Source organism: Rhinolophus sinicus, linkage group LG18 (assembly GCF_036562045.2).
Source record: "Rhinolophus sinicus isolate RSC01 linkage group LG18, ASM3656204v1, whole genome shotgun sequence".
NCBI lineage: Eukaryota > Metazoa > Chordata > Mammalia > Chiroptera > Rhinolophidae > Rhinolophus > Rhinolophus sinicus.
In genome coordinates, this window is record NC_133767.1 from 5,357,473 (window position 1) to 5,370,735 (window position 13,263).

General features: G+C 49.6%; 1 protein-coding gene across 1 annotated transcript in view; it reads right to left on the minus strand.

Annotated features, from left to right (window-relative positions):
• Nucleotides 1-4,570: 4,570 nt before the first annotated feature.
• BMERB1 (bMERB domain containing 1) overlaps nucleotides 4,571-13,263 on the minus strand; it is a 100,281-nt gene continuing 91,588 nt past the window's right edge. Inside the window, exons 5-7 of the mRNA XM_019710393.2 lie at nucleotides 9,686-9,800; nucleotides 8,354-8,436; nucleotides 4,571-5,827 (exon numbers count right to left, since the gene is read on the minus strand). Of these exons, the coding sequence (XP_019565952.1) occupies nucleotides 5,715-5,827; nucleotides 8,354-8,436; nucleotides 9,686-9,800 (311 nt within the window). The 3' untranslated portion in view covers nucleotides 4,571-5,714. The remainder of the gene's footprint in view (nucleotides 5,828-8,353; nucleotides 8,437-9,685; nucleotides 9,801-13,263) is intronic.

Sequence of the window (13,263 nt, forward strand, 5' to 3'; positions counted from 1 at the left end):
TGCAGGCTACCTTGGTCTTGGTCACTGCCAGGCATGCTTTTTGAATAAGCCCATTTGGAAAAGACTTCTTTCATTGATTGCATTGTGAAGCCTTTCCCCGGAGACCGCCATTACCACTTACTCCCTTGCACGAATCTGAAAGGATCCAGAAGAGACTTGAATGTTTGGGTAAATCACTTCTTGATAAAGTGCAATTTTTAAAAGTTCAACATTAAAAAACTCTTAAAAACCTTTGACAATCCTTTCAAGTATCTCTCATGGTGGCAAATTTTTGCAGAAAAACTTGAGCTGCCACCATGCCCCTTTAAAGAGTTCTGTAGGTTTTGACTGGGGTTTGAAATGGGGTGTCTCATTTATCTTTGTGCATTTCCCATCTGGGCTGGGGATGGCAGCTTAGAAGGTGGCTGGCTGAGCGAAAGCAGACTGGCCGTGCAGAGGAGGTCGATGGGATCTTCTTGGACCTGACTCCAGGGTTAACGCCAGTTAATCCTCTCTGTCCCCTGTGTCACAAGGAGCACTGTGCTTTGGCTTATATCTTCTCTGGTTTCTAGGTTGGTGCAGAAGGAATTGCAGTTTTTGCAACGTTAACCTTTTAAACCGCAAATAGCTGCTTCAGTGGGCAAGATGGAGTCATAGCTCAGAAGTATCCCTGCTCGTCCCACATCAGTGATCTGCTGTAGCCCCATGTGCTCTGTGGATGGGACAGGTCGCATAATGGCTCGGGGGCTGGGGGAGGAGCAGAAGCCCTGACTCACTGCCCCATAAAGCAGCCGTCAGTGTGGTCCCCACCACTGCTTGCTTGTATTTGACCTTCACCCTCCCACATTGCTTTACATCACGCTCGTACAATAGCTGGCCTGGCTCCCAGCTGCTACTGTGATTACAGCACCAGCTTCGTCTAACTCGACTATGGGGAGAAATGCAGAGAAGACAGATCCAATTTGCTTGTTTGAATTAGTGTCAAGTCTCTTTCCCAGGAGAGTTCTAGTCTCTCCCTGGGAGGGAGACAGCCCTGGGGAACAGTTTAGGTTAGAATATGAGGAAACCTGGTTGCTGTTGGGATGAATTCGGCAAAAACACATCTGTCAATGAAGAGAAGAAGAGAAAACCCCTTTTTTTATAGGTGGAGGGACAGGGAGGTCTCACGTCAGAGACGGTGGGCCAAAGCTTTCCTCAGCAAGATGAAGAGAATTCACATCTTCTGGGAAGGAAGGATTCAGAAATGGGAAACGTAAGGCACAGAGGAGGAAACGGAGAAGAAACAAGTGTAGGTGGAAGCTAGGTAACTGGCTCTCTGTGGTGAGTCAGCCAGGAGCACGCAGCGGTCAGGGTGGCTCGGGCTGGCAGGGCACGTCCTGGCACCATCTCTTCCGACTGCTGCAGGGTGCTCAGGTGAAGGCCTTTTCCCAGATACAGGGCCTGCCATGGGCTCTGAAGCCTGACCCCTGCCAGCCCTCCCCCATCTGCCCCCCTCTCCTGACTGAGGGCCCCAGGTTTTGTTGGCAGTCAGTTGGAAGCTGCCTGCAAATCCTGGACGCTGCCCACAGTTCTGTCACAGGGGCTTCCCCAAAATGGCAGCTAAGTTCATCAAGCTAGCATGGAGAACCTCCTCCAGCCTGCTAAAAGGGAGGCTTATCCAATGGAACCTAATCCAGGGAGTGACCTTCCATCATCTTTACCAACTTCCATTAGTTAGAAGCAAGTCACAGGCCCCGCCTCCTAGACGCTCCATTAAGTATCTGATGAATGAGTGAGTGACGTAGGAGGTCTAAGACATCCTACCCAGCTCCAGGCGTGGGAGTAAAGGGGTCCTGGGCTAACCCTTTTGAGGGCCAACAACCAAACTTCAAAGCTGCAAGGGCGCTTAAGACCAACTAGTCCGACCCACCCTCCAGCCCCACACAGGCTCCAGATGGGGAACGTGAGGCTGGAGACACTGAGCCATTGCCCAGTCACTCCATGGGACAGCTAGGCGGGAGGCGCAGCACTGCTCCCAAGTCCCGTCTTTATTGAGGCCCCACCCACAGAGGTACCAGGCACGGAGCCAAGTATGGGGACCCCATAAGGAAGACGTGGGCCCTGCCTCCTGGCAGGACTCGGGCTCAGACAGGAAGACCCCACAGGGGTAGTGGTTCTCAAACCAGAGAGGACATCAAATCACCAGGGAAACATGTTTGAAATGCAGGCTGTCTGCTAAAACCACTGGCCGGGCTCTCCCAAAACTCTCAGGAACATGGAAGACAGATGACGTGGCAACGCAAAGCAATGCTTCTCCTTTGTTTGAGCCTAAGATGGGTCATAAGCCCCAGTGCTAACTACCTCTTTGTGTTATTCATTGCTCGGTGCTCCCCCATGTACATGTGCAATGCACAAGCTAATAAACTTTGTTTTTCTCTTGTTAATCTGTCTGGCCACTCTCATTTATAGGGCCCCAGGGGGAGAACCCAAGATGGGTCAAGAAAAAGATCTTTCCTCCCCTACATAACCAAATGGTTACATCCATGGTGGGAAGGGTCACTGACAACAGTGTGACAGAAACCAGATTAAAATAGGCTGATGAGGGAGCTAGGGATGAGGGAAAACAGAGATAGCAAGATGCCAGACCAGCCTCAAGAAGATGCAGAGAAGGTGATGGCTGCAAGGGAAGATGGGATGGAGGGTTTTTTAATGGCAGAGATGTGTTGAAATGCTGATGGGATGAGAAAGGACAGTGGCGGTTACAGGGGTAGGTGCTGAGTGGTGATCCCACCGCTACTCCCCAGGGGACCTTGGACCACCCCTCACCTGTAAAGTGGAAGTGATAACAGGATCTGCCTTGTGGGGTTGATGGGAAGAGCAAACAAGCAAATGTGTGTACATGGTTCAGTGCACAGTGATAAACTCTCAGCAAATGTTACTCCTGTTACTATCTTCCCCCTCCCCCCTCTGACTTCCAAAAGCAGCAAGTCTGGGTGTGCGGGTCCCTGAGGTCTGCAAGGTTTCCCAGCTTTGCAGGCAGCCCTGGTGATCCGGGAGCATCTTGAATTATTACTTTCTTGTGGTCTTCTGTGAAAGCCTAAATAAATAAATGGTGTCTTTTATTTTTCTTTTCTTTTAAAAAAATCAATAGGCATAGCAGGAACATAAGTTAGGTCTACCCCAGGGTTCCAGGCATGTACCACAGGCAGGATTGTTAGGACGGTTTCCGTTTCCTTCGGCTTGTTGGATCTGTGAGTGACTGCTCTCTAACTGCTCGAAGGTCAGGCCTTCGAGACCCACATTTTCCACATGCAAAGAAGAGTGTTGGGCCCTTTGCAGCCCAAGTTTTTATGCCAGCGGTGGGAAGCGTCTATGTAGTGGACGCTTGAATAGCATCCCCACAAAATTCTTATCTACTTGCTATCTCAGAATGCGACCTTATTGAAGCTGGGTTTTTGCAAAAGTCATATGAGGGAAGGATCAAGAGGAGCTCATCCTGGAGGAGGGCGGGCCCTGACTTCACTGACTGGTGTCCTTATAAGAAGAGGAGAGGACACACAGACACACAGACGGAGGAGCAGGCCCTGTGAAGACGGAGGTAGAGTCTGGAGCGATGAAGCCAAGGATTGTCAGGAGCCACCAGGAGCGGGAGGCGGCCAGGAAGGATTCTTCCCTAGAGGCTTCAGAGGGAGCCCGGCCCTGCGGACACTTTTATTTCTGACGTCTGGGCCTCCAGAACTGTGAAGATAGATTTCTGTTGTTTCTAGCCACCATGGTTGAAGGAGTATGTTATGGCTGCGTCCAGGAAGCTCTTACAGTCTGGCTTCATGCTTGGTCTTGGGCGGTGAGGGACACAGTGGCACTGGCAGTGGGCTGAGGGAGCCCCTGCAGCTTCAGGATGGCAGGAACTGGTGTGCAGGCCGAAGCTGGGACAGACGCAGAAACACATCTGAGATGCTGTTGGAGGGGCCACTGAAAACGGAAAACTCTGGGGTCCTCAGAGAGAGTCTGTGTCAACTCCACAGCGGCTGTGGCTTCAGAGACATTCAGATTTACCTTTGACTTACAAATGTGTTTTTTAAAGATGACCCTTATTAATGGCTTAGGAACTTTACTTCTAGGAGTTTATCTTAAGGAAACATCAGAAATTCAGGTGGAGCTTTAGCCCCAGGATGTTTATCATGACATTATTTCTAATACTGGAAAACCAGAAACAGCCCAAATGTCCAGTAGTGAGGAGACAGATAAATTACGGTATATCAAGAAGATGATTACTAAGCAGCCATTGTAGATATTTATGACGAGTGTTTAATGTTTACAAAGAGCTTTTAAGGATGTGGGAGGATGATAGTGAAATGATGCGAAGTGAAAAAAGAGAGCTGGTTATAAAATGGTACAATATGATGCCAGTCAATAATAAAATGCATTTAAAAAGCCTGAAAGCACATATGCCAAAATGTCAGTGGCCTCTAGTTGGAGGAATTATGAAAGTTAAAAAAAAAAACAAAAAAAAAACCCAAACCAAAAAAGTTATATTTTCTAGACTTTTTAAATTATTTACTATGTACATGGATTACTTCCAGAGTCAAGAAAAAAGTAAAAACTTTAAAAATGCTGTGTACGTAGTTTCCATTTTTATTTTCTTCAATGGATGATTGTACATCAGCAAATCTTGAGTTATGCTAACTACTCAGGCCGGTCACGACACATACACACACAGAAAGGTCACATGGGCTGTGCCGAGCTGGCTGTAGCATATATACATCAAGTTACACAGGTGGAATTGTTAGGCTGGTTCAAATACACCACTGAATCATGGGACACGGTTGGGTCAGGCCGCCTCTCCCGCCCACCACCGCCGCTGCTGCTTACGGAGGTCTGTGTGTGAGGCTGGTGAGTGGGGTCCTGCTGGCACTCCTTCTGGTGGCCCCCAATGGGTGAAGAGCATCTGGCTCAGCATCTGCTCTGGGTCCCCTTCTTGTCTGCCCTTGCCTTGCTGTTGGAGCCTCCAGCTCTCTGACACCTCTTCCAAGCACTGGGTGTGCTCCTGCCCAGGCCCCCATTCCCTCTGCTCCACACACCTGGGGCAGTCAATGCAAGAGAAGGGAGAGCCAAACACGAATGGACACGCTCCTGGTGTGACCTGTGCCCAGACAGAGGAGGGGAGGACGCCAGAGACGTGACCATGACACCACACACGAGCTCCATCTTTACAGATGGGCCCTCTGTGTCTCCAAGACAGGTAGGCTGCGTGGAGCCCTCCAGGGCACAGCCCCAAGGAGAGGACAGATGGGAGACGGGAGCTGTTCCTGACTGGGGCAGGCCTGTCAGCAGAGCTAGGAGGGTGAATGGGGGATGTGTCCAACATGGTGCTAGACTGTTGAAAAGTCACAACGATACACACCTGGGGAACATGCCCCTCCCAGTTCATTCGCACGGTGGCTTAGATACAGCTAGAGAGAAGTGGAGATGTACGTTTTCGAGGGAGGACCTTTCCTGGTGGTTGGATAAACGGTGAGACAGACTCCTGGGTTTGGCATGCTCTGGGGAGGGCCATGCGACGGTGAGGGACTCCCTATTGCTACACTCTGTACAGGGCGGCCGGGCCCGCCCGCCACGCCCCGGCCCCTGGCGGCAGTCACAGGCTTGCCTTCAACCCCTTCCGCCTTTGAGAGCTCTTGGGCCCTGGTGAAATGGGAGCTATGAAGACAAATGGGGGGGGGTCCCCGTGTCCCTGGGGGCGCCCCACATGAGGGCTACATGATATTGCACTGGGTGGCCCCACAGCAATCCTTGATGAGTGCCAGCCCGGTCTTGGCCACTGTGGGCTTGCTAGGTGGGGGCTCTGCTTTCTTCTCGGCTCGGGAGCCTGCAGCAAGGTAGGAGTGTAGAGGGAGAGAGGGAAAAAGGCAGAGAGGGAGAGGTGAGGTAAGGAGAGCCCTGACCTGCAGTCCCGTCCCATTCCAACCCCTGGCCAGGCCTTGCTTCAGCTCCACAGATCAGGTGGTGTGGTGAGCCAGTGTGCATTTCACAGGGACTTATTGACAGTTCCCACTTCCCTGTGGGCCAACTGGCTTTCAGTCCTCAGCTTCCAGCCACAGTTTTAGCTCTTATCCTATTCAGTTTTCCTTGTCACTGTATCTGCCAAGCCTATCACAGGGTCTGGCATCCAAGAAGTATTTGATGAATGAGTAAATGGGAATTTTGTTCAAGTCACTTCAGTCTGAGGGCTCATGTCTTTCATTTCTGGAAAATGCTCATACATTATCCTTTCATGCTCTGTTATCTCTTCTTCTGGAATGCCTATTAGATACAAGTTGGACCTTCTTAGTCTATCTTCCATGTTTCATAACTTTCTTTCATAGTTTTCATCTGTTTGTCTCTGTGCTGCATTCTGGGTAGTTTCCTCAGCTCTGTTTTCCAATTTACGAATCCTCCCTTCAGCTGAGTCTCTGTTTAATCCATTCAGTTTTTACCTTAGTAACAATAATTATTTTAGAAAGCTAATTGCAAATCTATTCTTTTTTTCATAGCATCCTGCTATTTCATTTTGGGTTGTATTCCTTCTCTTATCTCCTTAGTAATTTTAAATATACTTATTGTCTCATTTAGATAAGTCTGTTATTTCTGGTCCTTGGGAGGACAGACTTACTCTTTTTGTTGCATCTACTGACTCTTCTCATGGTGGTTCAATTCTTCATGAGTTTTAAATTTTTATTGAGAGCTCATCTTCATGGGGGTTGTGTTATCTGTGGACTGTGTATTATGGAATGCTGGAGGGTCCTTATTGAGCAACTTGGCATTTGCTTTGCTGGGGTCCTAGAGATTGCACTGGTTTTAGATTAGTTTTAATTTTTCAACTTGGGATTCTAGAACCAGATAAGTAGTGTAAATTTGGACCCCACACTTAGCATGTGGTGTAAGTTGGTGTTTTGATTTCTTACCAGAATTCTTTTTTCTATCCATAACACTACACAGAATGTATTAGGTTGGTGCCAAAGTAATTGCGGTTTAAAAGGTTAAAACTGTGAAAATCGCAATTACTTTTGCACCAACCTAATAAGTTTCCTTACTCCTTCTCCACAGGGGTAGGTGGCGTTTCTCTAATTTGCCTTTTATGGAAGCGATGGGGATGCTGGATTTATGTACCATGTGATTTTAGGAGCCTGCAGAAGAGATCATGGCTCTTCTTTAATTCCCCCCCCCCCCACTGTACAACTGTACTTTCACAGGATATTAATGGATGATCAGGGAAAACTAGGTTCGTAGCTATAGTCAGCAGTGGCAGCTTTTGGGTTTTGTCTTCCGAGCAAGATTCTTAGTCCCTTTTACTCTGATAACAGCTCATGTCCCTGTGGCTACAGGAGTAGGTATGTGACACAGATCTGGCAAATCACAGTATCCCAGCCTCTCGATAACAGTGATGGGCCTAGGAGGTGGGAACGTGATCCAAGAAAGACCAATCAGAATCTTTCCCTGAGATTTACACATTTAGCTACCAGGAGAGAGGACCTATGGTATGGCCTTGCTGCTAAGCTAAGGTGCTGGAGTTTGGGCCCCATGGAGGAGACCTGTGTAGCAGGAGAAAATGACGCTGACATACAAGAGGGCAGAGATGAGAAATGGAAGGAAAGCAAGGGTTATAACAGGGTCCAGCCCCTGAAGCCCTGGTTCTATTGCTCTTCTTCCCTGCCTTTTGTTTTGCTAGAGACCGTTTGAATTGGGCATCCATTCCTTATAACTGATAGAGGCCTCACTGGATCAATAGAGAGAAAATCGGTCCTTGACAGCAGGACCCATTACCAGTTTAACATGTTAATGAACATGAGGCCCCTCCACATACAGGATCAGATATGCAGCATTTCCCAAACGTTATTTCACGCGAAACCCTTTTTGCTGTCAGTATCTCGTGAGGCTACTGTTCTCAGAAGCCTGCTTCTGGCTCCACTGCCCCCAGAAACTCCCACTCTGACAGAGGCCAGAGCTCCCTGAACCTCAGTTCCCACCTTTTTTGCCTCAGTGGCCACCCAGCTCCTTCTATGAAACGCACCAAACTGTATGATTAGGCAGTGACAGCTGCTGCCAGAACCGGCTACCTAGTTTGCAGAACCCAGTGCAAGATGAAAATGCGGGGCCCGTTGTTTCACAATTCTTAAGAATTTCAAGATTGCAATAGCTGAACATTCATGCAAACACAGTACCCTTCCTTCTAGGTGTGGGGCCCTGGCCACTGCACAGCTTGTACACTGATGGAGCTGGCCCTGCTGGCTGCCATCCTGGGCCCAAGTTTGATCTCTAATAAGCATTTCGTTGTGCCTTCTCTGGATCCCAGACCTCTTTTAAATTTCCATTTCTCTTGGCTAGGAGGAAGAGAAGAAATAATGCATGCACTCACTGGCTGGAGATTTGGTTCCTTTGTCTAGAGGTTTTAACTTGATTCTCAGGAAATCGGCCATTTCCTTGTCTTCTTCTTGCTCCCTGTGAACAGATGTGTAAAGACAAGAGAAAAAGTACAATAAGCAAGGACAGCATCAAGGGACTGATGAAATGAGGCAAGGGGTTAAGTGTGTGGGACCATGTAACAGGCTTTATGGGTACTGCATGTATACTGTGTGTTATGTATGGACGGTGCATGTATGTTGGTGTGTGTGATATGTGGGTGGCATGTGTATGTTATGTGTTGTGTATGGGTGGTACTTGTGTGTTACATTATGTGTGTGGGGGGTGCATGTTTTGTGTATGTGTGTATGGTGTTTGTATGTTGTGTTGCATGGACCTGGTCTGCAGTAGAGACACATATCGACAATGGAGTAAATGCATATCTGGGTGTGTGTGAGACCCAAGGGCTGAGGACCCAGTCTCCCTGCCGGGGGTTCAGTGAGCTGGGCGAAAACTCACCTGGCCCTGTACCTTTAAGTTGCCCTACACACTGGTGCTCCCACAAGGTATGTGGCAGGTCTCAGAGGGGAAGTCACCTCAGCTCTACCAAGGGTCACCAGGGGCAAAGACAGTGAACCAGACCTGCCTGAGCTAGGCCACGGACATCCTAGGAGCTCAGAGGACCCAGAAGGACACAGAGAGTAAAGAGGAAGTGGCCGTCTGGGGTGGAAGCAGTCCCGTGAGCCCCTCTCCTTATGGAGGGCTCCAAAGGCCTTGCTCCGGGACAGAACGGTTCAAGAATCAACATTCACATCTTTCCCATGCTGCGTCCTCCAGAGCCTTCATTCAGGGGCACCGTGGCTCCAGGCCCATGGCTGTCCAGATCAAGGTGGCAGGTACATCTGCAAATAGGAGACCCTGAAGGGGCATCAGAGCTACCAAGGAGACGAGAAAGGAAAACAACGCTGGAAAGTGGCGAGGACAGGCAAGGAAGCAATTCTGTACAGGGGGCAGAATTTCTGTAAAACCAACAAAAGTTTCTAGAAGTGGAAGAGAATGTGTAGGAAGCTCTGCCACGTGTAATATGATGTAATTTCTCCCTAGTCACCTTGAATGACACTCAGTTAAGACCCACAGGCCTTTGCTAGATTGTTTGGAGCTAGACTTGGGTTTCTCTTGAATGGGAAACGGGTCCTCGGGCTGGAAGGTTGGGGTTCATTTGGATCCAGTGTTTGGGGTGTGTTTGCCAGTGCCATGCCTGCTAGATGAGGCTGTGACGATGGCTTTGGAAGGAAGCTGAGGGCTGAGCTGCAGCAGCCCGGTGCACGGGGACACGCCAGCCACTCACCTTAGCCGCTCGACCTCTGCATCATCGACGAGGAAATCCCTCTTCTGCACCAGTTTGTGGATCTTTTGGATCAGTTCGTCCTCTCTCTGCTTCTGCAGCTTGGTTTTTTCTTTTTCTGGGAAGAAGAAAACACCAGCAAAGAAACCGCTGAATGGTGCTGCTGACAGCACTTGAGTCCGAGGGGCCAAGGATGGAATCCTGGCTCTGTCTACCATTTCACTAGCTGGGTGAACTGGGAGAAGCGACTTGTCGTTTTCAAGCTTCAGTTTCTTCCTTTATAAAATACACCCAGGGAGGCTTAAGTGCAAGTGATGCTAGTGAATGGCTTAGCACCAAGCTCGTCGTGGTGAGCGCTCAGTAAATGGTAACAATGCAGCAAGGGGTCGGCAAAAGACAGAGGGTTCCGAGGGCTTGGGTGGGGGTGCCAGGAGGAAAATACTCCATAGCGAGGGCAAACCAATCTGTCAGATGGAAAGCATCCACGCCAATGGAATTAGTTCTGTCCCGAATACCATGGGCTAGAACACCAAAGAGAAAACAAAAGAACCAGGGCTGGAAATAAGGACTGAGAAAACTAGGAGGTCAGAAACGTAATCCCACTTTGGCTCTCTCTACTCAGACCCCTTCAGAAGATAAAACACGTGGGGCAGCTTGTCCATCTGCCCGCCTAGGATTGGTGTGGACAATTTCCTCTCCATCTGGAGGCAGAATCAGAGGTGAGGGGACAATGATATTTGGGTAAGACAGAAAACAGGCTTCTCCTGTTCACCAGAAGGAGAAGTGGAAAGGGGGTTGGGATTTCTAACAGCCCCGGGATTCCCAGCTCTCACTGCATTGACAAAAGTGGCATCATTCCTCCCCTGGTGGGTCCTTGGTGGGTCCTGTGGGCAGGATTCCCCAAATCTCTCGTCAGCACCACAGAGCATGTCCCAACCCTCTGCAGGTGAGTTAACACAGCACCCATGGTCTCTCCAAGGCACCCTGATCGCTGAGCTCTCTCAGGGGGTCTGTAACGACTGGCAGGGCCCCCAGTAACTGACACACCTCCCTGCCCAAGTTATTCACCCTTGTTTTCTATCTCTTGCCAGTTCAGGCATCCCCCAGCCTCCACTCATGCAGCCCCTCCCAGCAACTCACGGGAGAAGGTGCCTACTCAAAGTGGTCTGTGCCAGGTTACGAACCAGTTACTTACCCATGTCTCCATGCCATCTGCTTATGTGTGTCACATACCTTTCCTGCCAGCACCTCCCACCTGCCTGCAGGCCCCACCCACCTACCTCCAGGCCCCACTCCCCTGCTCATAGGCACGACCTACCTGTCCACAGGCTCCACCCACCTACCTACAGGCTTCACCACTTGCTTAGTGACGTGGGCCTTTTCTTGCCAACATCACCCACCTATTTGCCACTGAGTACCACCAGCTTACCAACTTTACTCATTGCTTTCTGGCATCACACATGTGAGTTCTAACATCTCCACGTGCTTGCCAGTGTGACCCTCCAATGTGCTTCTTATCTCCAGGACACCTCCTTCCCCAGGTCACCAGTACCTTTCCCTGGATGGTGCTGAGGCCTCCCACCCAGTCTCCCTGGCTTGTAGCCCCTGTTACAACTGTGAGCCCTCCCTGTGGAACCAGACGGTCCTGGCTTGATGCCCCAGCTTCTCTCCTTCCTAGTTGTGTGACTCTGGGCACAAATGATTAAATGCCCTGCACATTAAATATTTACTGAACCAGGTACAAAAGAAACAAATACTGATTTGATGAATGGAAAGCAAATCTCACAACGTAAGTGTGCAGATGGTAAGTGCTTAATAAATTGAAGGCTACATTTATATTCTCATGAGCTTTCCATTCTCACTTAATCTAGGTTTTTCACCCTTGACACTAACGATAATTGCGCTGGGTAACTCTTTATTGTGTGTCCTGTGCACTGTAGGATGTTTAGCAGCGTCCCTGGTCTCTACCCACTCTTTGCTAGTAGTATGTCCTTCCCATTATGACAACCAAAACTGTCCTCAGATTGTCCGATGTCCTCTGGGGGGGCAAAAATCGCTCCTGATCGCGAATCACTAATTTAAACCTTCCCGATAACCCTATGAGGGAGATACTATTTCTGTGCCCAAAGGGAAGGGACAGCAAGCTCCAAGCATCCCCAGTGCTAGGGCGGGAGGTGGGGGGTTGGCGGCATCTTGGTTTGTCCTTGAGAAGCCCTCAAGGCAGGGAGGACTCAGGTGCTTTCACAGGCACCCACCATCAGGGAGCTGGTGAATTATTTTCTGACCTTGGCTGGCAAAACGTGATTTTCTTGGCCGCTCCGTGCTCTCTTTCCTTAACACTTTTATTGATGTGTTGCTGGAGCATCATTTTCCCTGTAAATTCTGCTAAGTCCATCTGGAAACCTGGCAGTAATCCAGGGAATACACAGAGAGACTCTTAACAAGGAATCAGGGGCGAAGGTGGGGGGAGGTGAGTAGGACTGCACGAGAGGAAAGAAGGCGTGCAAGAGTGGTTGGGATGACCCAGTTTCCTGGGGGAAGCAATGGGACGGGCAGTAGAGCTGGGGTTCTGCGGGACCTTGGCAACCTGTGTTTCTTGGCTGGACAGGTAATGGCATTTGGGGAGGAACCCATTCTTCACGTGGGCCTGTCCCCACGCTGCAAATTTTAGCATCCCTGGCTTCTAACCATTAAGTATCAGTGTTGATCTCTTTATTTAAACTTTTGGTATTTTGTTCATTGTGGATTTTTGGCATGAATTTTGATATATTAATAGTGCATTAAAACATTATTTGCCTGGTTACTGAATTTTTTTGTGCTCCAGCTGAGCGCCTTGTTCTTCTCACCCGAGTCCCGGTCCTGTCAGCCTGGCCACCGTGACTATGTCAACCAAAGATCCCCCCACTCCCACCCACTTCCACACATGCTCTAGAGGCTGCAACGACCCCGAGTGGAGCCCCTCTGGCCTGAGGTGGCCTTGGCTACCCAGTGGCTACACTCTCATGTCTCCTTTGCCTCGGTTTCTCCCACAAGTCCTGCCAACGCATGTTGGGCCCATCAGAGTCTCCGGTGACGTTGAAAACTGGGACAGAGGCCCTGAGAGTTGGGGTCTTGTGTGGGAAGATCATGGAGAGGAGATGGAGTGGCCTTCCTTGGTTCATGTGTTACAGGACAAAATGGAACATGGAATATGCACCCGAGAGAGACAGGGGGAGAGGGAGAGAGAGAGTCAAAGAACGTTCCAACAGCTTTCCTTTTCTTTTTTGTGAGTTGGGCAGAGCTTCTCGCCTGTATTGGGTTTCATGTCTACTCTATTTGGAGATTGTATCTTTGCAGATGTCGTTAGTTAAGATGAGGTCATACTCATTAGGATGGGCCCTTGATGTAATGACTGGTGTCCTTAGAAGAAGAGAAGAGGACACACGGAGACACAGAGAGAAGAAGGTCATGACGAAGCCTTGAAGGAGCATCTCCAAGCCAAGGAACATCAAGGACGACGAGAGGCCCCCAGAAGCTGGCAGAGGCAAGGAAGGGCCCTCGTCCAGAGGCCGACCTTGATCTCCGACTCTGGCCTCCAGAAC